The sequence below is a fragment of the Electrophorus electricus genome, chromosome 2 (genome assembly GCF_013358815.1).
Source record: "Electrophorus electricus isolate fEleEle1 chromosome 2, fEleEle1.pri, whole genome shotgun sequence".
NCBI classification, from domain to species: Eukaryota; Metazoa; Chordata; class Actinopteri; order Gymnotiformes; family Gymnotidae; genus Electrophorus; species Electrophorus electricus.
Window position 1 is genome coordinate 4,416,696 of NC_049536.1, and position 27,467 is coordinate 4,444,162.

At 42.3% G+C, this 27,467-nt stretch overlaps 1 protein-coding gene across 2 annotated transcripts; it reads right to left on the bottom strand.

Moving 5' to 3' along the window:
* Window positions 1-520: 520 nt before the first annotated feature.
* On the bottom strand, window positions 521-27,467 carry slc1a2b (solute carrier family 1 member 2b). Of its 2 annotated transcripts, none has more exons than XM_027029097.2 (11): window positions 27,212-27,467; window positions 10,817-10,956; window positions 9,176-9,328; window positions 8,831-9,081; window positions 8,579-8,729; window positions 8,345-8,471; window positions 7,975-8,208; window positions 7,489-7,683; window positions 6,898-7,032; window positions 6,365-6,599; window positions 521-4,641 (listed from the first exon to the last, which is right to left on the bottom strand). In XM_027029097.2, exons 2-11 carry the CDS (start codon window positions 10,944-10,946, stop codon window positions 4,567-4,569), a joined length of 1,686 nt encoding a protein of 561 aa, XP_026884898.2. In that variant the 5' UTR covers window positions 10,947-10,956; window positions 27,212-27,467; the 3' UTR covers window positions 521-4,566. The 2 variants fall into 2 exon arrangements, with proteins under 2 accessions (XP_026884898.2, XP_026884899.2); XM_027029098.2 differs by having other exon boundaries at window positions 4,551-4,641; window positions 6,411-6,599; window positions 27,212-27,466.

A 27,467-nucleotide genomic window follows, 5' to 3' on the forward strand; every position in this document is an offset into this window, starting at 1 on the left:
TGCAAAAAGAATCTCCTTTATTCTTTTTGTGCATCTTAATTTTGTTTGTTTTGTGTAATAAATAATGGAACTTTAAAAATGATATACAGGACTATGATATACTTTAACTATGTGTGTATTATATACACATGTGTTGTAAAGAGTGTGTCAGCGTGATAGGAAGACAGGCAGAAAGAAGGGAGCTTTGTCTATATTACATAGACAATATATTACATATATTTATATTACATATATTACATCTGTCTATATTACCTACAAGATGTTTAGAAGACTGAGGTGTTGTAAAGCTGGACAAAAATTCACATTTGACTAATGACCTTTCTGGAGCATTTCTGGTGCTTGTTAGATTTTATCACCCATTCTAACTTCAGGACATATTCACTTTTGTATCATAAAGGCTCCAAGTGATAGGAAACCCACAGCATTAGACTCTGACCATCTACCAGCTACAATATCTTCTAACAGTAGTGCTAATGTCCTTTGTATAACTTAATATTCTGTGAAAAAAGAAAGACAGTAATTAGTTATGAATCAACATTTATTAGTTATCATAATTGTATGTACACCAATGGTACAACACACTGATATGTACGAACATACTTTTATTCCACAAGGTTTTTTTCCTTAATTTGTTTTCTTACTTATTCTCCTTCCTTTTACATTTTTAAAGAAAAAAAAGAAAGTCATAAAATAACATAAAAGGCGGGACAGAACAGATGGTCCCAAGGTGGAACAGGTTATCATATCTACTCGTGATGTTCTAAGTGGTAAGAAGCATTAAGAATATGTATGCTGAATAAAATAAAGTCCTGTGGTACTCTGTAGTACATAAGAGATCATGTGGGGTTGTACGTGTCTCTATCCAGGCTTGTGAAAAGGGACGTGCTTGGCTTTATATATATTTGAGAAGTAAAAGACCACCATAACAATAGAAACGACAGGGATTGAGGCTTAACCAAGTCCAGTGTCTACAAAGAGGGTTGAGAAGTTTCATCTTCTAGTGGCATGAGGGGATCAGCAGCCTTTGGAGTTATGACTTTAAAAGCAGCGTCCCTGTTGGACACAAATGTGATCTAATCCATCAGATCTAATCCCAAAAAATGCAGGATGCAGTGGAGCAAATGACAGGAGCTCTGCTGTACTGCCCTGTGCAGTTCCTCCCCATCTGCTACTGGCCATCAGAGAAGCAAAGCACCTCATTTCAGATCTTAATGTTTGGTGATCAACATCAATCCAAAAATTACTCTGAGCTTCTAAGTTACTAGAGATCTATTGAAATGCATTTGATGTTTTTTTGTTTTTTGTTTTTTTTTAAAGTTCATACAAACATTTCACATTATAATAACATCCACCTACACATCAGGGGCATACCAGATGAGAAGAACATCCTTATAATATCAAACTTGCTCTTCTCCCTTTCAATATGATTTCATAAACAAGACTCATTGTTACATCTGGAACAATCTTCATTGCATTTTAACAGTGTGAATCATATATATATTTATATTTATGTACAATGAAAATGAATGCACGCATGACTTTTTCTGTAGGGAACAATCAACTTACATTACATACAAAAGAGGTCTATATTGTATATGGAACATTTACGTGAGACAGGTAGATACAGCTATTTAAGCTTTAAAACAGGCAGTTCACTACTCTCATTTCTATGCATTTTCTAATCTATCTTCTGCATTACATAGAACATATATTTCTATAGGATTACAAAAAGTCACGCAATTAAACACTACATGTTTCTCCACTGAAAAATAAATGAAAACAAATTTGTTACCTACAATATGTACAAAAAAGTGCAAGGAGGCACTTTAAATTCATGCTTTAAAGAAACGGATGCAAAAATCATGAAATGTCCATGCTTCTATAACATTGAGCTCAAACACTGCATTTGATGGCAGTCCTGATATAACAGTATATCTGACTTTAAATCACAAACCTCAGCGACATTTCCCTTCGTGACTGGACTCATGTAACATACCCTTCGACGTTGTCTTGATGTGGGTAACATCTAACTGGAACACGACGTACTGATGAATATCTCAGCACAGAAAGTAACTGAGGGAATTCTGAATGAGCTGTGGGTTAAGATACAGGTTAGTGCTCATCATAGAGTTATTTTATATCATACAATGAAAAAAAAAGACTGCTCAGACCTGTGAGTGTGAAGCATATTGGTTAATGCTTTAGAGGCAAGGCAGAGCTTAAAGGAGGTTTCATAGCATCCATCCCTTCTTGTAAAACTAGGAAATACATCCTAAGAAGCAAACATTTAAATGTGTGTGTGTGTGTGTGTGTGTGTGTGTGTGAGAGAGATATGTGGTTTTTTGTGTGTGTTTGGGGTTGTGTATGGGTGTTTGTGCATGTGTATCGGTTTTTCATGCAAATTCCTTCATCTATCATTTGGTTCAATGACAATACTCTGGAGACTGTAAGTATAATTCCTAGATTCTTGTCTGTGGTTAGCCTTTCATATTTAACGGTCAGTAGGTATTGCAGCATACTTGGACTGGCAGGTTAGATATGCACCTGTGCTGAAGGTTTTCAGGACAAAGAGGGAAAGAAAGAGCACTAAGAAAGGTACATTAAGAATAGAACACTAATAAAGGTTCACTAAGATAACTGAAGCAAACAAAAGGTGCGCAGCTGGAACACCATCACCAGTTCTCTAGAATAATTAGCTAGTGCACGCTTGTTCTCTTCTCAGTTGCTTTATCCTTTATATCCTGCATTCTTCCTTCTAAAGAACAATGCAGTATTACAGCTTTGTTCTTATCCATCCGCAATTGTTTAGTGTCTTAGAAAAAACTAAATATCAAGATTATTTGAACTGGAATGGTATCCATTAGATTGTTCCTTAAAATGAACTTTTAAATTTGATTGAATTATTCCTATCGGAGAGTGTGCTTGCTTTTTTTAAAAAGAGCATGTTTAATTTGTTTAAAAGTGGAAAAGATGATCAACAGTCAGCAGGAAAAAGCTTATGCTTCCAGCATGAGCATTTGGGAATCTAAAGGCAGTAGGCATGTGGTCAGCTGTAAACCCACTGGGAATGTGTAAACAGTTACTCTCCAGCATATTAAAAGGGATTAATATAAAATATTTTAACTGCCTGCATTAGGAATGTGTCATCCCTGACAATGAGTGCATTTTCATTTGCCTGAGTATCTAATTTTCTACATACTACAGATTACAGAAGAAAAAAGGTTTAAGAGGCCATTTAATATGAAGGACAAATTATTTGTGCCATGGATTTCACACCCTACAGGTTTTCAGGGTATTTACAATTTTAGATTTGGGCACATTAATATTATTTTATATTATTATTTTTTTATATTCTTTAAATTGGTGTATATTCATTAAGCTTGTGTATCTTCATTTTCAAACACTTGTTTTCTTCAAGCAAGTTTCCTCCAAGCAAGCCAAATGCACAGGTTAACTTTATCCCAACAAATTAAATGTTTTTTTTTCTTCTAAATATCAGCACTTTTGATAACTTTATACATTGTCTGATTCATGTGCTAAGTATTATGTATTTCTTTCAGCAGTACATCATTAGGCTCAGGTGTTTACTGTACAAGACAGTGTGTGCTTAGAATTGTCTAAAAACAATGCTCACTAATCGTGGTGATTTCAGTGCCAGTCCAAATAAGTCATAGTCTGTTGTTTGTTTGGGCCATTCTCTGATATGTGGATATGCCTGAATCCCATCTACACACAAAAACAATCAAAAACACTGCTTAACGAATCTCTCGTCAGAAGAACCAAGACCCCCGCTTGGCTCTTTGTGATAGGGGATAGAGTACTGTGAGAGCACTCTAAACATGGCTTGTGCTTTTATTCCTACGAGCATGTGCAGTGACTTCTATCACATCAACACCAGGACCTCCCTGCAGAAGGCTGACGATTGCAGAGCGAAAACAGGTTGTGCCAGGTAGGTCAGAGGTCATACAGGATGAGGTAAAACAGGGGCAAGGTCACTGGGTGAATGGCTATTGCTCTGATGATGATATTGTAAACGGTTATAAGGGCAGTGGCTCTGTACAGACTCAGTACAATAATTAGTTCAATCTGAACTGCTAGGTTATCTGTGAATTCTCTCCCTACTTTCTGAGAAGCCTATGCATACGTCACTAACAGCAATCAACTGCCACCCTCACCATCAACCACATACCATAGGTTTGAGAGAAACAGAATGCATACAGTATATATTACCATCAGGAATCATTTCCAATTTAAATTATTTTGTTTGTTGACTCTCCCAAGCTTTGCTCTGCACTGTTAGGCACAGGTTAGTGCACTATCAGACAGTGGGATCCTAACCCTTGTTTAGCATTAGTAGGTGTTATTTCAGACATGTAAACAAACGGTAATGGAAAAAAACAGAAGTCTAAACTACAAACCCATCATTTGTTCTGTTTGCATGGTTTTAGATGTTTTTTCTCTTTCTCTCTCTCTCTCTCTCTCTCTCTCCCTCTCTCTCTCTCTCTCTTTTCCCTCTCCAAAAAGGAAAGCTTGGGGGATTGGACACAGGGCACAGGTGCGCTGACGTTAATCACGATTCAGTGGCTCCTCTTCAGTAAGTGTGTACTCCGCAGTAGAGCCATTTGTATCCGCCAAGGTTACCTGCAAGCAGTTACCAGGAAGATCTAAACAATCAGAGTCCAAAAACAACATAGGAATATAGAGCAAACAACTAATAGAGAGTGACCACTGTAGCTATAAGGTTGGGTGTATAATTAGAATGTATGAGAGGTAATAACATTTTCTTCTTTGTTGATTGTTGCAGAATATTTCCACCAAAAATAAATTCTTCATGGCACTACAAGGCTCTTTAAACTAAACTGAGCATTTATAATACATCGCAGTGAAACTCAATGCGCAAAAAGAGATTTAAAAATCTGTAGGTTTGTCTTTTAATCATTTGCTCTTTTATTGTTTTTGGGGGTAGCATGAACACAGTTTGGACCTGCACTATTGTAGCTGCAGAGTTGAGAAACATGGCCTTTACTTACAGACACATTTAATCATTGTAGTGGTTAAGAAACCCTGAGAAGCTACTGTATTGTTCAAGTGTTTGCTGATATTTACATCTTTGCATTTGGAACATCGCAGCCTCATCTGTAACTTTAGAAGTGTATGACACATCTTTCAAAAGCAACGCTAGGATGTTCATGCACTGTCATGCATAACCCATACAAAACATTCACCCAACATTCAGTTTGACACTTTTTATCACACACAATAAAATGCAAATACAATAATAAACCAAAAACAAAATAAGACCCAATCCCTTAAAAAAATAGTAAGATACCAAATTATTACAAATATGTGTGAGTGGCAGTATTAAATCTACACAATGTTATTTTGCAAGGCAGCTACAGTGGTTTGCATCTTTGAATAAATGGAGTTAGTTTTTAGTCAATTTGACATCACAGTCATGCAAACACAAAACACAGCAGCACAGCAGCTCCTGAGTCATCCATATGACATCAGAATGAACTGGTCATTGGTGTCTTAGCAACAAGATGAAACTCTAACCAATAAAAACCTTTCCCATTTGCTGAATGCAACCATTCCAATATAAATTGTAAATAAAGGTGTTTCCCTGCATTCCTACAGGTTCAACATCGATTCAGTTGCAGAATAATGTAGGTGCATGATTTTAAAATAAATCTCACTCTAAAAGTATTCCTCAACAATCATGGCCTTTTGTACAATCTGAGTGTACTCTGCCTGGTTTGTACAATGACATGCAGTGATAATGAAGTGTGTTGTCAGAGACAGAGCCTGAAAAAGCACATCTTCTACATATGTTAATTCAACAGTGTGCCACATCTGCTTTAATTACACATCACATGTGTTCCTGAGACACTAAGGGTGCAAGCCTGGTTTCCCAGCCTCATTATTCTTGCCTATAAGGCTGTGATTGTGAAAAATATTTAACATAAAGCTAAAAAAAAATAGCAAGTTTGCCCATACTGTAGATCTAGTGAATGCTACTCTTTGGGATAAAAGCCCTGGAAAAAATATTTTTAAATAAAATTTGCTGATTAAAGTTGTGTTTTAATTTCAAAATGAAACACTACCCTGTTCTAGACATTGTAAATAAAGCCGCATTCACAATTTCACAGCAATTTTTGTCTCGCGTACATGTGGATAACACAAGAACTGCTGCCTCAAGAGAACAGCCACTGAAATATATACACCATTCTTCTGTTGATTGTGTATGTATTTACACTGGCGTATAAATGTAAACAATACAAACACAAAGAAAATGGTAGAGCACATACGCATGCAGCAGGATGAGTTAGATACTGGTCTCTATGTCTGTAAGCATGAGCTGTACCTTGCATTCATCTACCAAGACTGAACTGTGAGCAGCAAGGACGCACTGGTTGGAGTTGTTTTCATGGTGATTCTTCATGTCGTCATAATAGGACTGCGTCTTGGTCATCATCTCGATGTCGTCAGATTTGCCGTGCTGTGCATCGAGGGCATCCAGCTCCGCCTTGGATAGGTGGTAGACGATGCCAGCACCATACGAGTCGCCCACCACATTGACAGAGGTACGGAAACGATCCCTACAGTGCAAGCATGGAAACAGTGGTGATATGAATGGATCCGCAAGTCTGCTTTGGGCCAGAGAAGACGTTTCGTGGACCTTCTCCCGAAGCTATGCGCGGTTGATGTGAAATACGTCGGTGCTCTTTTGTAAGTGAACATTTCCCAGTTGCATCTACAATGGCTGAACTGTCCAGTAGCGTCGCCATTCAGTCATTTAAGGGACTTTCACCAAAGTTTTCAGGTCAAATGAAACAATGATGCAACTAACACTCGGTTAACTTATGCAAAACTGACCAAGGTAAAAAAAATACTCACAGGAGCCAATCAACAGCTACGAGCAGACTGATGTCCTGAGTGGGAAGGCCCACAGCCGTAAGAATCAGCAGCATGGTCACCAGTCCTGCACTGGGAATACTGGCCGCTCCAACACTGGCCAGTGTAGCTGTGAGACTGAATGCAGAGCATAATGAGACTTTAAAATGAAAATGTGAGTGTAAACACATTCAAAAACACACACAAAATAGCTGTAAATCTCTGACTATTATGATTCTTTAGAAAATTATTCAATTTGTCATGGAACTCAAATTTCACCACAATTTAGCTTATTTTTAAATTATTTGTAGTTCTAGTTCATAATTAGTTTTAATCATGAAATCCAAATCACAGAGCTGCCATATATATATGCACTTATACAGAATATTCTGACCAATCATAATAATTTTTAACATTCCTAAATGCATAGATGCATTTACCCATTTGTACTGGTAACCATTTTTAGTGGCAAATGAGATAATAGGCAAAATATTACGTAAAGCTAATACAGTAAAGATCAAATTAGGTCCATCTTGCAGTAATACCAAAAAGTAGCAATGCAGCTGATTAAAACTTCTATCACGTGGAAGCTACCTGACAGTGACAATCTGGCCAGGGTCGAGGTCGATGCCGTTCATCTGGGCAATGAAGATGGCAGCTACTGCTTCATAAAGGGCAGTGCCATCCATGTTGATTGTGGCACCAACTGGCAGCACAAAGCGAGTGACCCTTTTGTCGATGCCCAGGTTCTCCTCCAGACAACGGAAGGTGACAGGCAGCGTGCCAGCGCTTTGGATAGAGGCAGGGTTAGATGGTCATTAAGCGAATTACGGGACTTACGTCTCAAGTATGAGGTCGCCATCAGTCACAGGAACCAAAGACTCGTACATGGTTTCCCCGAAAGGCCGGCATCACAAGTGTGTTCATAACTGATCTAAACTATTTATAAATCTAAATGAATTATAATTTATAATGTGGCTGAATCTCATAGCAACAGTTAGGTGAAAGCTTTGCAGATATGCTTTTACTGACTGACATACTGTAATGTAGCTGATTCTGGAATGATGGGCGAGGCAGTACCTTGAGGCAGTTCCCAGGGCAGTAATCCAGGCTTGGAAGATGCCCATGAAGAAGCTGAAGGGATTTTTCCTTACGATTGTGAAATAAATGCAGGGTAGGAATATGGCTCCATGGATGATGAGTCCAATGATGACCGTGACCATATACATGCCCAGCTGTCTGCCCACCACCTCCAGATCTTTGATGGAGATAATTTTGCCGCAGATCAAGCAAGCAATGCCAAAGGGAGAATACCTTTAAATAAAGACAATGCATGTGAGGTGTAAAATGCACTGGACTGCATATTGTAAATGTCCCGAGGCCTATGAACCAGACTAGAAAATCCATTTCGTGGACAGGCAGCTGAAGCGCCTGAACTGCTCCGACTAACCACATGATCATGATGACCAGCCTCATCACAATTTCGTTCAGGATGTTGAAGAAGTCAATCATCAGTCGGGCCTTCTCTCCCATCTTCCCCATGCATATACCAAAAGCAATAAAGAATCCGATCAACCCTGAAAGAGAGATCGAGCGCAAGGGCGTCAAGGCTCACATCTCTAACCAACCTTTACGCGAGCCAGTTTAGGACTTCATTCTGCCTCTGTGCTTTTTGCCTTCCTACCCAAAACGTTCATTCCACTCTTGAATTGCAAGGATTTCTTTTCTTTGTATATGGGAGGTGGTTTCGTGGCACTAGAGAGAAAATCATCTAATGTGCTGTTGGTATCTTCAAAATCCGGCTGGACTTCAACCTTCTTCACAACGGTCTGAATCTGTGAACAGAGGTGGCAGTCCAGTTGGTTCATCCCATCATATCCTCAAAATGTGGTGACTGACCTCAGCAGAGCTTGTGAAGGTTCGTGAAAACACTAACCTGCTGAAAGCAAGCTTGGACCAAATTCTCAGGGAAGAGGTTCCTGATAAGGTCAAAAAAGGCGTCGAGACTGGAGACCTCGTCGTTCTGGAGTCCCTCCCCAAGGTTTTCCTTTAGTTTGGGGTTGCCCGGGTGGATGATCAGCACCAATATTACTCCCAGAACAGCAGCAATTACAGTTGTGGTCATATAATAAATCATGGCTCTGGAACCCAGGCGGCCGCTGGACTTGGCGTCCAGGCCAGCGAGACCTGGATTGAGAATGTATAACAGATTGGTGTGATTCTATCATATCTCAGAACAACATCTATAGTGTAGTATAGTTCTGAATCTTTCTGTGGTCACCTGTAATTAAACTGGAGATGATGAGAGGAAGGATCAGCATCTTCAGCATCCTCATCAGAATGTCTCCAGGGAAGGAAATCACCATGACAATATTGTCATCAAGAGGAGAGGCCACACGCAGAAGCATACCCACCACTGCTCCCAGTACCACACCTGTGACAGACAGAATGAGGAGAGAGAGAGAGAGAGGTGGAGGTTGGTAGGGCAGGCGAGAAAAGATATTTTGAGAGAGCGAAATAACTGACTCATTTCTCACAGACCCATTCATTATTCATTTTCTGTGGCATGTAATTTCCCTAAGAGTTCCTGAAACTGAAAATGTGATAGAGTATTATAATGTACAACATAATTCCAACCAAATATATTTTCAAAATGTGGTGTGTCTGTGTCTGTCTGTGTCTGTCTGTGTGTGTGTGTGTGTGTGTGTGTGTGTGTGTGTGTGTGTGTGTGTGTGTCTTTGTCTTTGTCTTTTTGAGCACCGGGGAGGTACTGAATCATGTGCCTGAAAAAAAGTGTGAAGCCAGACGAAAAAAACTGAGTTATCAGTGTCGATGACAGACTCTTGGAATGCATGACTAGATAACCATCTGTATTCCCCAGGGTGGAGAAGCAGGTTTTCTAGCAGTCTCTTTGATAGTGGGCAGGAGTGACACCATGAGCCCTGGGCCAAAGTCAGCAGCCATGCTATTAATAATTTCCCCTGAGGCTGCTGATAGCCCCTGTGTTGTCCAGTGACCAGGCAGTCTGGAGCCCCCCGCAGCCAGACAATGCAGGGTCCTAGAACTACAGTACGCATTCCTTGGAACACACACGTCCTTTGTGCTCATACCAAAGCGTATAACCCAGAGGAACTGCGACTGTTTAGTGATGCGTGCTGTTATTCAGCTACTCCTGGTGACCCCGTAAGAGCTTTGCCACCTTTTACCAGCAAAGGCCTCAAACAGTGAAGACCACTGGCTTCTGAAGTCCCAGGAGTAGCATGTAAGGACTTTGCTGTCATGTGCGGTTCACAAAACTGTAGGGACTTCAATCTCACAGCAGTGTGAGCGGCCAGTTGAGTGCTATATGTCTTTTTATTATGCTCTAAAACACAGGTGCACACACACACACAGCTGTGTGTACTTATGTTTGCATGACCCATGTGACAGGCACACAGAGACCTGTGTGTAGTTATATATTATAAATACAATTGCCTGCTCACCATGAATAATCTTAAAGATGAAAGTTACTTAGGACGGAAGTTAATTTCTCTCTCTGCTTTTTAGATCCTCTTAAAAATGAACCAATCAACTCACAACTGTAACACAAGAAGCATAGTTACAGACTTCTGTAGTAATGCTAAATCAAACCTTACATCTCATATATTTGCCACCAGTCAAAACTTGCAGCTTTGTAGGTGACGGTGCTGCTTTCTACAGGATGACCTCCGCTGTGGGGGTGTAGCCCTGGCTGTACAACAGCCTGCATGCTATGCATGCTTTTCAGTTTCTCTCTACTGCGCATTTGTGCTTCTTGTTTTCTAAAAGGACCTGGAGCTTGTCCTTGGAGAGATGGGTCCACCACGAGCTGGAATTGCTAGGAGTGTGGTGACGGAGAAGATAACAGACGGTTAGAGGGAGAGGCAGGAGGGCCGAAACTCACCCATAACGGTGAGTGTGAGGAGCAGGTTCTTGCGCATCTTCTGGCAGATGAGGGCACATTTGGAGCGGGGGGCCGCCTCGATGGGCTCCAGGTGGCTCTCGTGCATTCGCACCTCCACTTGCTTAGGCATGCTGTTGGCACTAGAGGAGCAGACAGACCGAGAGAGACAGAAGCAGGTGAAGCCCACACGTCTATATAGAGTTAGGTGTACAATGATATAAATGCCAATAAAGCTAAAGACCACAAAGACCCAACAATGCAATGGTCCCACCTATATTGACTTTTCATGTAACCAAGAATGTCCTGTTCTTAGTGCCATCTATGGTTACGTAGGTAACAGTCTAATAGCGATTAAAAGCTTAAAAGCAGATTTCATCAGTCTTCATACACACAGGCTGTTATGGAGATACATATGTTGTATTTTACTTTTACTGTTGTTGATGAGCTCCTGTATTAGTACTTCAAAAGAACAATTATCCCACATCTGCAAAACTTACAGAAAAATGTCTATCCGCAAGAGTGTTTTTTGCTTGTTTGTTTTCAGTGGGCGTGCAGTGGGTGCGACCACATCAGTGCATGTCCCGGACATGCACAAGACATTCAGGCAAGAAAACAAATCTCGGCATGCAACCATTATATGGAAAAGGTTAACATACAGGTGTCTATGGGAGCCACTGTAAGGCTACGTTTTGCTCATCCTGCGGAGTGAGTTTGTGGGAGCTTCCACTGGGGTTAGACAGCTCTCACACACAGGGAGGGTGAGATGGCACTACCTTGGCTGAATGACTCTGACCTGATTTTAGCCGGAAAAAGCACAAGAGAAAAGCAGGGAAAGCGTTCACTCTATCGCTGAGAGTTCGCTCGTCCCAGCCAAAGTGGTGCCACAGCCGGCTGTAGGAAGGACGGCGTTACTCTTGTTCCGGTTTTCTGTAACGCTAGCCAGTCATGGATATCTTGGCTTGTCGTGTTTCGGAGGAAGCACATGCTTGCCTGAACCTTCCATGGTAGCTGTCGTATGACAGGGAAATCTAGCTGTCTGGTTGGAATTGGCATAATGACAAGAGGTGGGGGCCACTGGGGTCACTGGGGGCCACTGGGGGATTTAGAAACAAAGTACTTTGCGTTTTCCCCTTATAACGCATATGGTTATTATGATTGTCACAAAAGGAACAGTTATCCTGCACTTATGTTGCTGATAAATATTGTTCCTGTACAAATCTACACTTCCTGCTTCCTTCCTGCCTTATAGCCTGTAAAAACTAATAAGTGGCTCTATTCCAGGTGAGCTGTTACATTTATCAATTAGTAAGGAGGAGCAACTACACTTTTGTGGGAGCGCCGGAAAGATGTGATAGCAGACCAAGATGACAAACTGGCTTTGTCTAACACACGGATAACAGTGAGTGCTATGACAAAGCGCATATAGGATTCGAGAAACTTCCTGTCAGATGTCAGTTTAGAAGATGTCCCTTCCGGACATATTCTGAGTGAACACATGAAGAACAAATGAAAATGAGTGCTGTTCCCCTGGACCTTCCGCCATGTTCATGGAACCCTGATGTCAAACTAATCCCGAACTGTGTCTTACATTTACCGGTATGACTGTGCTTACCAATACATAAGGCATGTTTCTCAGGTAAAAAGCTTAAACAATGGCATGCTTCAAATAAAGGCACCGAAGCTTACTGGATGTGTAAGCTCTGTTAACACAGCCATGAAGAATGGCGGAATGCTTCTGTTCTACTGAGGTACATGTGTGTTCCCTACAGGTGAAGCTGGAGTGTTGTCACAGTCCAGGTGTGAATGTAAAATGCTCATTTTATGAGTAAAATTCACAATTATTTCTGATGCTGATACATTTCACACAATCCAGACGAAGGATATTCATAGCAGAAAAAAGAAAGCTGTTAGCTCTCGCTATCTAAATGTTGTTAGGTTACTGTGATTTACAATACTAATACTGCTTGCTGTTAATTACTAGTCAGTTGTGTTGTGTAAATGCCCCGGAAACTAGAGGCCACAGCCTGGTACCTCAGACTTGCTTGGTAATAAACTTCAGAATAAAATAAAATGAAATGTACTTAAGATACAATAATAACCAGCTATTAAGATAATACTAATTATTTTGTCAGCTCTTAGATATTTAGCATGTACACCCAAGTAATAATGTACACAGCAAAGCTGTGTTATATAACAACTGTAATGGCAGCTTTATGAAAGCATTAACGTTACTGTACCTGTAAGAAGTTGGAATGTGGCTGTAATGGCTGCTTTCACTGCACATGAGGTGGCATGTGGTGCAGAAATGAAAGAGGCTTTATAGTGACCATGATCATGTCTTTATCAGACCAGCTAAGGTGCACTGATGGAGTCTATGACTGAAACACATCTCTCCTGCTTTAATGCCATCTCATCTGGGCTTGCAGAGATTAGCCCCTGCCACAAAAGTAATTGAATTATTCAACCATAAGGGTTGTCATAAAGTGTGTGTGTGTGTGTGTGTGTGTGTGTGTGTGTGTGTGTGTGTGTGTGTGTGTGTGTGTGTGTGTCTTCAGAAGAGGGGTACAGCTGTGGCACAGAAGGGTCAGGGATGGCCCTGTGAAAAGGTTAATGAGGCTTCACTCAAGGTGCCAGGCATGATGGTATTTCTGTACCGTGTGCTTTCGTCAGGGCTCTGAATGTCAGACATCAAGGCCTACGTTCTTTTCTCTTCTTCGTCTCTCAGTCCTTCCTTCACCTCTGTCAGCTTTATATCAATCATTGATAATACGGGTTTTCCATTTTTGATAGATACAAGTGCTGTGAAGGGTCACCTGGCCAAAATAAGTTGAATGGACACTATGCCTCTTTGAGTGTTTGTGTGTGCGTGTGTGTGTGTGCGTGTGTGTGTGTGTGTGTGTGCGCGTGTGTGCGCGTGTGTGTGCGCGTGCGCGCGTGCGTGCGTGCGTGTTAAGGAGCAAGACCCATTTTCTATTGCAACCTCATAACTTTCAACATAACTTTCCACCTGATGAAGAAAACAAGGTCAGACAAACAACTAAGTACCGAGGCACATGTGTCACCTGCAATCTCAGTGCAATTAAACTAACATGCAGTAGTGAGGACACCTTCAGGACCCGTCTCACCCAGCCCAGAGACAGCCCAGAGGACATTCTGATTCAGGAGAATAAATATTCCAATGCTGCATCCCTCTCTCTCATTATATTCCACACAGCACCTGGACCCACCATAACAGGTCATGATCGCCAGACAACAAATACCTCAAGCAGTGAACCTCTGAGGTCATGGTTAAAAACTACAGAGAGCATAAACATGTGACACATTGTTTAAGGAAATGGGGAATACTTAATTGAAATCATACAAATAAAGGAAAATGATACACATTATAAAACAATAAAACACAGAGTAATGACTTGAAGACTATATGCAGAGGTTTGCCCTTAGAAAACATGTAGTCATAAAAGGAAATGAACTCACATCATCTCTGGTTTGCTGATCGACTGATATATAGACTGATTCAGTCATCGGCCATGAGCTCCTGAGCAATCCACCCAACTTTGTGCCTCTCGGTCTCCTGCAACCAGGAGTGTCCAGCCACTTCAAAGCCGGCCCACCAGACACCAGAGTTCAACTCGCTTTCAGACCCACAGTGAAACTGACCCCCCCAAGACCCCTCTCTCACTGGAGGGCCAGCAGTGAAGCCCTTAGCCACTGAAACCGGGGCCAATGGCTCCCAACAACACCGAGGGTGACGTTCCCAGAGGCTGATGTTCCCAGAGGCTGACGTTCCCAGAGGCTGATGTTCCCAGAGACTGACATTCTCAGAAGGCAGCAGCTCCAGCCAGGATAGCAGAGGGAGGAGTCATCAGCCCAGATTAGATGTAATGCAGAAAATCCCTTTGGGAACCCTTTGCTCTCTCTTTCTCTTTTCCTTAATCCCACCAAAGGCATGCTCAATCACTCTCACAAGGCAGAGCTGCCGTTTCATCTATCAAATGCCCTGACAATTCTCATTTCAGCTATCAAAGCCTTTCCAAATGTCAAATGTTTAAGGTATCTTGATTAATGATTATTAGTGATTCCAAGAAAGCAAGTTTGCTGACAGGGTTTCTGTGTTTCAGTTTCTGTTTCCCCCCATGGTCTCAGTTCAGAGCCCCAGTATCCGGTCTGGCATTCCAACTCCACTGTTTAACAGTACATAACAATGAGAAAAATGTGCATTGTGTACTATTAACACTAATTACACTAATCGTGTGTTACCCTTTTATCTCACAACAATAGCGTTTAGCAATGGGCTTGTTAGGATACAGTGTATAACAATGGTAAGGGTGTCAACACTGAGAAAGGATTTATCTTGAAAGGTTTGAAGTTTATCTTGAAGCACCCATGTTTTCTCTGGAGCTCTCTTTTGCTTTTGTTAAAACTATCGCCTACAAGTTTTAAAAAACAAAAATAAAAAACAGATCTATTAAGAGTCTGGATGAAGAATGACAACTGAAAGCTGTAGTCACATTAAGGCAAAGTGAAAAACTACTCCAAGGAAACAGCCATGGGAATCCCTCTCTTCAGAGCTCTCTGATCCTCTCTCCTGCTGAAGTCTGCCTAAAACACTCTGCGCTTTCAGCGTTTGAACAGAAACTGGATGTATGGGCAACGTATAGGGGGATGTGGAGACTTGTGTGTGTTAGTGTGTACCTCGCACCACCCAGGCAAAAGGAAGCAGTCAGTGAGAGGCATATTAAATCTCCCTCCCTCTCTCCCTCCATCTCTTTTTCTTGGCTAGGACCATGTGAAGTTTCCCCCACGCCTCATCTGTGGGCTCTTTGTCCTACAAGCAAACAGCGGTAGTGGCCCCTGCTAGCTCAAACCCCTCACACCACCACTGCACCCCAGCCAAGCTTGGGCTCCGGGGCCACGAGGGTAGAGGGAGGGTAGAGGGAGGGGAGAGGGAGGGCAAGCAATATGCAGCATGCCAGCTCCATTCAGGCAGCTGATGTCATGCCCATGCCCAGCGTGGGAGAGCTGCAGATGGGCTTCGGAGGCCAACGCAAGGGCCTTTCTCCTCTCCCCAGCCTCTTTCTGGGATGAATGAATCTTTCAGAAACGGCAGCCCTTTGTGTACCGTAATCGACGGCGATTATGCTGATTTTATGCTCTCTCTCTCTCTCTCTCTCTCTCTCTCGTCACTCTCTCACTCACTCTAACTTTCCCCAGTGCTTTCAAAGAGGAGGCAAGTCAGTGACAGCCCTCACAAGTTGTCTTAGCAACCTCGGCACAGCTTGAAGACAAGAAAAGGGAAGGACAGACAGAGAAAGGGAGAAAGGAAGGAGACGCAGAGAGAGACCTCCTTCCACCCAAGCAATACAAATGACTATTAAAGTAAATGACACAAGATAAACAGAATCCACGTTAAGACACGGAACGTAGTACAGCTACACCAATGCCAAATTCCATACGCCTCTCCTGTGAGTACCTGTGAACCCCAACGCTGTCTGTCATTCCCCTTACACGAGGAAGCTTTCCGCTGGCCGGAGCTTTTCTCCCTGTTCGCTGTCAGGGTTCCGATAGAGGCAGCAGGCTTGTAGTTCCCCATCCCACTGGATTCATGCTCTTTTAAGGCCTCACATATTTTCATATTTCCATGGTGGTGACCACTGGCAAGCAAATGGTGTAAAGTAATAATTCATCCACAGTAACTATTGCACAATCCACCAGTCCTGGAAACCGAGAATCAGTTCATTTACTTTGACCTACTGACAAGACAACATTGTTGTCGATACTTAAAATACAAATTCATTAAATCATTTAAGTAATAATCATTAAAACTATTTAAATAATTTAGGCATTCTGTGTTAAATAGAAGTCATTTTGACAGAAGAAGACACACTGGAAATTACTAAATATATAAGAAATTATTAGATAAAAAAATACATTTTCCTGACGAAGATAAACTGGCTACAACCAGGAACATTTATGTGTTGTTCTTTTGGGTTTAGTGACTGAAATTATTAGTGCAATTCCACATTGGGGCTGTTTAAGGAGTAAAAAGGTCTCTGTGAAGTTTCAGAGAACGGGGTGTCTGAGAATAGGGGCTCTGTGAAACTTGTCTTCATCTGGAACACAGTATGTTTTTTAAGGAGCCATCATTAGCATATGTATAAGCCTAATGTCTGAAATCTAAAATCACATGTAATGTTTTAGACTACAAAAATTAGGATTTGTACTCAACACTATGGAAATCGACTTGAAAAGAGGGCATAGTGAAATATCTAAAGTGGGTAGTGAAACTGGTCCTGAGTCAGGACAAAATCACAAACTGTTTTGGTTATATCAGCCAACATAGCTCAACATATAACAGCAACCCAAAAACAAAAAGGTTTTAACTCTCTCTCCTACAAACACATTTTTAAAAATTATTTTCCAAGACTTTGGGTCATACATATGTCATATTATATTTAATTAACTACATATATGTAACAGGAATGATCTAAAACCTGGTTGAACCTGACCTTTACAACAGTAATTACAAACTACCCCTGTTTTTTCTGTTTTTCCTAGATCGTACTAAGAATGTTCAAAAACAAGAATACACATGTACACACAAGCACAGACACCAACAGCGCCGTTCAAAAAAATCCGCATCTCTATATAAAGGTCAAAGTACTGCCGCAGGGTACACACATTCTTGGCTAAACATTTTGAGAGGGCTTCTCTTTTGAAAGAGAGAGAGTATGTGAAAGATAGATACAGAAAGAGAGCGAGAGAGAGAGCGTAGCGGAGCTAATGATTCACTGTACGCATGTGATGATGCTGCATCAAGCAAGACCTTTTATAACTTTTTCTACTCCACACTCACCTAATGGCCAACTAGAGGTGCAGAGATACAGACACAGAGTCTGGGCAATAAATGTTAGGAAAATCCTGACGGTCTCTAACTCACTGCTAACACACACACACACGCACATATACACTGAGCTGGCAGGTTAGATACACCTAACTTGTAGGATGTTGGGTGTCCTTTGACCTTCAAAGCAGCATGAATTTGCCTGAGCATGGATTCCAGAAGGTGATGGGTGCATTGTGCCTGAACGTTGTACCATTCAGAAGTGGATGGCTGTACGGTCTTGCAGTGAACAGCCCTTTGCACCTCATCCCAAAGATGCTCCAGAGGATGGAGATGAACCTCGTTAGCAATAATGTAGTTAGAATTACAGCACTTGACAGAGACTCTTACCCAGAGTCATTTACACATTCATCAGTATGTATGATTCCTGGGAATCAAATGCATGACCTTGGTAAAGCTCTACCAGGTAAGCTGCAGGAGCAACTTTCAGACATACTGTGCCACTTACACTTTCATCTGTGGGTATTAGGCTCTTTAATGTGCACCAGAAACCCATCCCCAACACCATCACCCTGTTAGCACAGTCCCAGCCTGTAAAGTGGAGGATCCCTGGGCCGAGTCAGCGTGTTACAAAAGAAGCGTGTACATATCAGTACAGTGTGTAAATGAGAAGGGTGTAGAATAATATGACAATAGTGAAGAGAAACCACACACACACATATATATTTATGAATTATACCATATAGGTATTAGCCATAATCACTATTCCACTCACCCCTTCTCCTTCATTCACTTTGTTTCTAGTGACCTCACTGTATCATAGCGTCAGCGTTGATTATGAAATTACGGGAAATTTTGATGTCACAGTGCATAAGACTTTCATGTGTGACCACAGTTGTGGGCTGTCAGAGACCAAATTTGTCACCCTCATCCTTTCCACTCTTCCTCTTCTCACTTTCGAGTCTCGCTCTGCTTCTCTGTCTGTCCTTCCTACTCTCATATACACACAGATCATTTACAGTCCTGCACTGCCCGGTCAGAGTTCATATTATCCAGGCTTTGCCCAGGCCCACAAGCCTGTTGGGGATCTGTCCTCCACCCTTCTGTTGCTTATCACACAACAAATGGGAATCCAGATCTCCACCTGCGTCTATTCCTCCAGAGCAGTGCTGCATCTGTTAGGGGACTCGGGCTTCACTAGCTGCAGTGCGTCGGAAGGACAGGCTATGTGTGATCGCCTCAGCTCAGTTCCCCTTAAGGAATTCATCAAATCAGCCTGGACCAGCCACCTGACAGCAATCGCTACCTACAAACTCCACTACTCATACAGAGGTTGACACAGACATGTAGAAAGAGAGCTGTTAGAGTCAAGATGGGGACTGTCAATATTTTTATGGAGGATATTTTATTCATACATGCAGTCGTTCACCTCCAGACCGCTACACACGCAGGCGCGCACACACGCACACACGGCGTGGAATATCCTAAAAGATATATGGGGGATGCATGGTGAAAACACGTAGATATAAAAATACTCTCCTCACTACTCACATACCTCAGCCTGGACCAGAGAGGTAACAGGTAGCGTCACGTTCTTATCCTCACCGTGTTCTAAACTAAAGATACAGGATTTCACAGAACAAGCTTCCGCTGCCACATCTGTTGGATAAAACTAATCTGTAATCTGAAAAATAAATAATATGCAGATGAGCACTAGTGCCCTTCGAAAATGAAATCAGGCACTAATTGCTAATTTCTTGACTAATGTTATAAATAATAATGTAATCTGGATTTTGGATTTTGTTTGGATTAGTTTTAGTTTCATAGCCATATTTATTTCTATTGTTTGTGTAGTTGCATGTATGAGTGCCTTAATTCATTAAATTATGTGATTAATTTAATTTACAATTTCTGTAGAGACTTGTCCAAGAAAATGCAGTCTGCCTAGGCACACCTGAGCGCTGAGTGTCAGGGCGGAAGTCCAGCTATGTAAACTGCTGCCCATGCCAGAGGATTGCCAGGAGGAAAGCGTGGACGGTCCGTCACCCTGCCTGTGATTGTTTAATAGAGCCGGATCCCTGCATGGTCACCAAGTAGTGCATGGACCGCCTTTCAGATCTTCCCATCTCAATGGGAGTCTATGGGATTTAGAGCAAATACCGTTTTATACACTCGGCAAGGGAGGGTAGTTTGTATAATTTAGCTCCATCTGAAAAATGTAAACATAATGTTGTGGTCCACAGCTCTCCTGTATAAAGAATGACAAGCTCTGGTCTTTACTTACTGGTATGGATTCTGTAATATGTAATGCAGTAAAGACTACTTTACTGCACTTTGATTTAGCAATCTGATGAATAACCCAAATTGCATCTAATAAATATTTACCTACCACAAGACAAAACTGTCAGAATAAAATACTGAACACTCATTTCCATAGACTTATAGAGCACAGTATTTTGTGCTATATATTTCATTTAAATTTCTATATTTATTAATACATTAATTAAATTTTCAAATTGAATAAATAAGTAAACCATGAAAATGACTGAATCAATTATAAGGAGTTGTTCTGAGCTATGAATTGTTAAGGGTAAAATTCTGAATATCTGCACTTTAATCTACAATGTGTATGTTTGCATGCGTGTTAAATGTGGGTCTGTGGAGTGCAGTTACACGTGGGTTCATATGTTTCTAAGTAAAAACCCTCATGTGGGGAAAAAAATAGTTAAAGGCATAATCAACTAAAACCTAAACCCATGATTTACTTCCCCAAGGCTTAGCGAAGTAACCTCCCAGTAGGCTAAACACTTTTCAATTAAAGAAAAAGGCACACGGCAGTTCGTGCATGCGGTACATGCAGACGCGCGCGGTTGCTGTCTCTTCAGGACCACGCAGCGCGCTCCGTAGCGCGTGATCCCGCCGTTAAACGTAACCAACGCAAACAGCCTGGCGCGTGCGCGCAACGTAACCTCGCTGTTCCTCGTGGATGCGTGTGAAAGGGAAGATTTTGGATACAATGACATGATACACCGCATATGTGCTGCTTGTGGCGTGTGAAATCTCTTGGCCCGGAATCACTAAAAGTCATGCATTTGTTTCCGCCATGCGCATTTCAAACTAGGCAAATATTTATTCATCTACCAGAATGCCACGAGGCTAGACAGCGCGTGGGCACACTTTTATCTGTTTAATTATGCAGTCCCGAAAGTCTTCCTATTTAGTTATGACATTTGCTTCTGGCAGAGTAGGTCAGATTTGTTTTATTTCACATTAACAGACACAGACTGCTTAGACTCTTAACCTACTAACCCTCAGCTCTATGAGTTCCCCTATGGTTTGTGTGCAAAAAGGCCCAAATCTTAAGCAACTCTGAATACCAAGAGTCTGTAAAATGTTGAAACTAGAAGCACTCTACAACAGCAGAGTTGGGGCTGCATCTGCCTTTTGTGAAGAAGATCCTTATAGAAGCATACACTCTTTATAGACAGCCTTGCATAAACTTGTGAAATCTAAAATAAAACTGAAATCTAAAAGAGTAACACTGTTAGGTCATTTAGGTTTGTTACCGAGTCTCTAACTTCTGTGGATTACGAAGCTTTAGGTTGCTAATAAAATAACAGCCATAGTCCAGGAAACATTAAAATGCAAACACCACTGCCTCTTGTGACACTATATAGTGTGTCGAGAATCCCATGCTGAAACAGATAATGTGGCGTAGCTATGGAGCTCACAAGACAGGCCATAGGTAGGTGGACAGACAGATAGATGGATAGATAGATAAATGAAAGCAATTCCTCATTAACCAGTGCATAGTGCGGCGAGCCAAGTTCCCCACAAAAAGTCCACTGTGTAGGGCCGACCATTGAGGCGAGCCGCTCTCAGAACACGCCAAGCACGGTTAGAATAATAGGGCCGTTTCGAGGGCTCCTCGCCCGTTCACAGGCTCCCTGTGCTGGGAAACTGTTCGCACAGAGGTTCAGGAGGGGTTTTTAATTGTTTCCTCGTCTCTCTCTCCCCCCTGGGCTGAAAAGCGGGACTGACAAACAGGCGGTGAAGGGGATTGTTTAGTGTTCCGCTGGCCGCGGCCGGAGGCAAACAGAGGCGGCCCTGTGTGCCCGCGCACCTCAGGCAGGCCTCGTTGGGAAGGGATGGGGAGAGGCGCAGCACGGGAGGAGCAGCAGGGGCCCTCCGGAAGGAGAAAGTTGCGGGCGCAGGGCGCCTGCTGTAGCCCCTCGGGGAGCTGGCATTGTGCGTGGCACTGGGGTTCTCATGTGTGCTCGTGAAGAGCACGTAAAAGTGATGAAGCTCTCTGAGATTAAGTGAGTAAGTGGCAGCTCGGCGCTCCGCTCCCACAGCTCCGGCCATTTACATCCTCAAGAGAGGAATTAATGTCCCACAATCCCCGGCCCGGGCACAAAGGCACGCACAAAGCTTCCTCAAAAGCCCATTAGAGCTGAAAATGAGAGGAAGAGAGAGAGGAAAGAAGAAGAGAGGTGCTGAGGTTCGTTCAGAGGCCATAATGGGGCTGAGACTGCTCCTCAAACTACCGAGCCTCAAACTGCTGCTCCTCAAACTACCGAGCCTCAAACTGCTGAGCCTCCACTCTTAGTGTAACACTATAAATGCAAGTCTATGACAGTGTGGTGGTTTTGTGCCCTTTATGTGATGTAGTGAATTCACAAATACTCTGATAGAGGAGTTAAATATATGATAAATAAATGAGAGACACTAAATGCCACTATTAACACCACTAATAGATGGAGTTGGTCAGAATCTTATTTCTAGCATGCAAGTGTGTCCATGTGCTTGTGAGGAACATAGATATTTGGTTTGGATGGGTGTGAGCACAATGTTCTGGTCATATGACATACGCGTTTCCGAAGTGTGACATATGGAGTGTGACTGTTGATATTTCCATTTTATTTGTTGACTTCTTAATTCATTTGTTTCTCTTAGACAGTGAGGAATTTTCAGCAGACTGCATTATTTCTAACAAGGAAAAGCACACACGCACACACACAAACCTCCCCCAGGATCTGATGTCTCTTTGGAGAGCCTGTTCGTGACTCTCCTCTACCGACCTGAATTTGGGAGCGGCTGGCACCAAAGGAACTGGAGGGGGTCCAGGCAGTCAAGCCTGAACCATGCACACTCACAGCAATTATAACCATCTAGAACTACAACTGCACTAATTAGAAGGCAAAGCAATGAGTAAAGCAGTGTGTGTCTCTCACAGACAACTATCTAGCTGTTATGAACAGGAAGGTGTATCTCCTATTGTGATAAAGTCTTCAATGACCACAGTAAAGCACAATACAAGCAAAACCTCTAATTCACACTTACTAAACGCTACCCGATGAGAAGGGGTAGTATGTTTTTCAATCAATCCATCCTTTTCTCAGGCTGTTGAGGTGTTCAAAAAGTTTTATTTGCTTGATTTTGAATCTGTATTTTTTATTCCCATGTGCAAAGCTAAATTACTCAAGCAATATCATCTACTAGTTACAGTTAGTATAACAGGGGAACAGAGACATTTCTAAGTCAAATAACAGAGGACACTTAACATAATCAGTGATCATGTAAATATGCCCACAAATGGAGTTTGTTCCTAAAATAATTTAATCCTCTCCCTCTGTGTCTCCCTGTCTGCTCCATGGGGATGAATCATTTCCAGAACATCTTTAAACAATGCTGTCACACTGGGAAGTGTGAGGTTGTCTAGAAGTATCAAATACACTAAACAGGTGTGATGGACATGTCACTGGGTAGGAGATTTATTCAGGAGCTTCTCCTCCTCTGAGCGTATCCGTGCCATGGCACACTAACTCTAAGTGGAGCCACTCCTTCTACTGGTGTGGCTCATGGGACTAAGCCGGCTCTCGGCTCACTGAAGGTTTTAGTGAATCAGATGGTGGGGGGCATGACCAGAGGAAGGCTAGCTGCTCTGTGCTTCACGCCCATCACCAGTCTACCTAGGCCATGCAGACGCACGAACGAGGGAGGAGAGGAGGATAAATATGAAGCAAAACAGATGGATAGACACAGGAAGGAGTGATGAGGAGAGAGACAGAGAGAAAAGGAGCTGGATGGCACTTTGGCAATGCCCGCATGTTCCCAGGGGGATTACTCAAGCACTACAGTAGGTGCCGCCCAATGCCAGCCTGTCCATTGCTCTGAATAGGCTGAATGGACGTGAAAAAACAGGCATACACACCTACCCACACACACACACAAACACAAATATCCTGTTTTTTTCTACTTGAAGGCTCTCTCCGTACTCCATTTCTATTTATTCAGTCCTATTTAATTTCGCATTTCATACTTCCTCAAAGGACACATAACCAAGCCACTAAAATGTACATTATAATGTCCCAACTTTCCAGTCTTCCCAGTGTCCTGTGTGACTGTTAGTCATAACGTTCTCTGTATTGATTATATTATAGTCATTGTTTCCTGCTTCGTTTGCTCTTATATCATACTGTTGTACAGTCCAACATATTGTACCAAAACTGTGCTGTTGTACCATTCTTCACCATGGACCAGAAGAAATGCCATCTCATCCCAGTGTAAGAAATATACGGAGTAACAACGATAAAACCTGACTTTATATGAGTGCGGTGCTCCTTTTCCACACTTTTCCACTATCTTTTTCCCCAGCTCTGGGTCTACCCTCTCCAGGAACAAATCCCTATCTCTTGCGCATTAAGAAGTGGTGTGCACATTTGCACAGAGCCTCATAAGAATGGGCTCACCAGGTTCAAACGCCCCAAGCACTGGGCACTGACACGATCCATCAACTCCTCCTCTGTCCTTTCATCATCCTATCCCAGAACCCCCCACAGCTCACCACATGAACACAGCCTGACTGTCTGTCATCTGTTCTCCCTCTCTTTCTCTCTTTTCTGCCCCCTTGCTCCTGTAAAGACAGGGCTAATGGATAGACCACTGTTCCCTTCATCTCAGACGCACTCCCTCTAGACTTTGTCCAGGCAACCGGCAGAGTGTTTTGCCCCTTCTCCATGCTGCTTTGTTGCTCAGTGAAAAGATTGCACACAATGATATCGGATCTCATACAGTGATAATAAGGCCTACAGAAAACGCTTATTTGAAGGTCTCATTTCATGATATCACATGAAATCTGTTACCATAAAAATGCAGTACCAAACAGAATGGTATTACTGTGGGGTTTTTTTTTTATTTAAGTAAAATCCTATTAACTATGTGAGAATTCACTGTCAAGTTAATTCTGTAGGCATTATAAACATGTAAATACAAAGTGACCAAAGATCTATTTCTTAAAACACACTTCAACCTATCAGAAATGTGCTAGCATCATCACAGGAACAAGACTCATCTTGTCTTAAAAGCTGTTTTTTCTTTCTGACCCCCCCCCCCCCCCCCCCCCCCCCCCAAGAGTGGCCAAAGTGGCCAATCCACTCAAATGCCCCCTAACCCCACTAAGGCCCCTAACTCAAGTCCCCTAACTCAAGGCCCCTAACTCAAGTCCCCTAACTCAAGGCCCCTAACTCAAGTCCCCTAACTCAAGGCCCCTAACTCAAGTCCCCTAACTCCAGTCCCCTAACCCCAGTCCCCTAACCCCACTAAGGCCCCTAACTCCAGTCCCCTAACTCCAGTCCCCTAACTCAAGTCCCCTAAGTCCACCCGAGATCACCCCGACTGACATATAGTCTAATTAAACCAACAGACCTTCACAAAAGCTATTTTCACTTCATTAAGAAGAATGTCACTTCTCCTGCTCTCTGTGTACACATGCAAAACAATAAATAGAAGTATTTTGCTTGCACTATTTCTTTGCCAACATTGTGAAACACTTTCAGGAAAAAATTATATATATATATACATATCAGAGATGTGCTTTGCTTTTTATTCAAACACCATTGTTAAATGATTCTACACCCTTCTCATCTAAACACTGTACTGTATATACAGTATGTGAAAAACACACATATGTATTAGGAAATGCCAGTTTATTAGTTATTATGGGCATTGATTGACATTACTGTGGGAAAGCATGTCCACAATAATGAAAAAAATTGCAAACACCAGTTCCTTCAACAAACCCAAACCATTAAATCACTTCTGCATATTCTATTGTGAAAGGAATGTAATGCATGTGTATGACTGGGACCTCAAGGACCAGATCAAAATTGATTATATTCATGGATATTCTTTCTTTCAGACTTCCGCCACAATCACATATAGCCAGCATTCTATCAGATATCAGCCAGAGGGCAGATTGGGCCCAGTGTTCAGCCCTCCCACTGGAGTTACTAATAACATTTATTTTCCACACCACACGGTAACTGCCAAATATGATTAATTTCGAAGTTATTTTATTTTTATTAGTATAGTTGTTTTATTTTATTTTTGCAATTAGGAGTTCAGGAAGGCAGCTATAATTACTTTTATGCTGTATGTGTAATTGCTATCTAAACAATTATGTCTGTCTGTCTGTCATTATTACGAAGAGTCCGTTCAGTGGGTTTTGCAGTACTTCCTGAGGACTACGAGTCCACCACGACCCACGTCCCACTCAGAAGTGTCACCCAAACGCCCACCAATGCAAACTGCAGTTATCATTGCACTTGTGTGGGAGACTCGTTATAACACGCGTGCACAATGTGTCAGGCGGCACACTTTCCACCTTCACGTTCCACTAGTTCATAAGTGAGCTTTTCTAAGAGCTGTGATATTAGGTAAGGACAGCCCCTCTTTCACCAGGATTACACGCGTGTCCTCATCAAACACACTCCCATAGTGCACGACCAGAGCTGGGAACGGTGGCAGAAATCGCCCGGTAATCAGCGAATATACGATCAAACCAATCAAAGGCTGTCAGCGGATAACCGAGACGTGACCTGAGCGTGCCCCTTTACCGGGGCGCTTGCGCTGCAGATATAGGCGAGTTTTAAAGACAAATACACTAGACTACTAATGCTCACGCCAAACGACAGGCAAGGGTTTGTAGCCTTCGGTGCGAGCTCCAGTGTCCATGGACGGTGGGCTCAGTGATTGGATTTTGGACTGTCAGCCGGAAGCCTTTCAGTGCATTGCTCCAAAGCGTCCTCACGCGCCGCGCTTTTAATCCCGTACTTTAGTTAACGAACGTCGCGTTTAGCGCACAGTGAAGAGAAGCGACCGGCTTTCGACATTCTCATGTTTCATAGTCGTGAACATTAGTGCAGCAACTTGCAAAACAGACATAATACAATATCAAGATGTGCGGTGAAATCATGTAATCAGCTACCCCATGGCACGCATTGTATAAACCGTGTACTGAAAGTGTTATGTACTACTACTGCTACTACTACTATTACTAATAATAATAATAATAATAATAATAATAGTAGTAGTAGTAGTAGTAGTAGTAGTAGTAGTATTCAGAAATGTATATTTTGCGTAACGCAATAGCCTTATAACGAATGTTTTAAGTAATCTTCTCGTGAGGAAGCTCTTTGTTCAGTAGTGATGTGGTTGAATTTATGATGTCCGGTGCAGTTCCATGTCCATACCTAAAATGACACACTCACCTTCGGAAATCGGAAGAAGCAAGTTTCGTGTTGTTTGGTGCTCGTTTGCGCCTCGCATCCACTTCTTATGTGAGACGGGCAGAAATTGTGAGAAGTGGAGAAAGCGGACACTTCGCAATGCGTGTAATCCGTGGAGTTCCGCGCTCAGCAGTCCCTCTGAATGAGAGCGAGCTCACGGAGGATCTGCTGCCTTCCTTTACTCCTTCCTATTTGCTGCGCTGGAATGCTGTCCCTCCTTGGTCGCATTCAAAGAGTA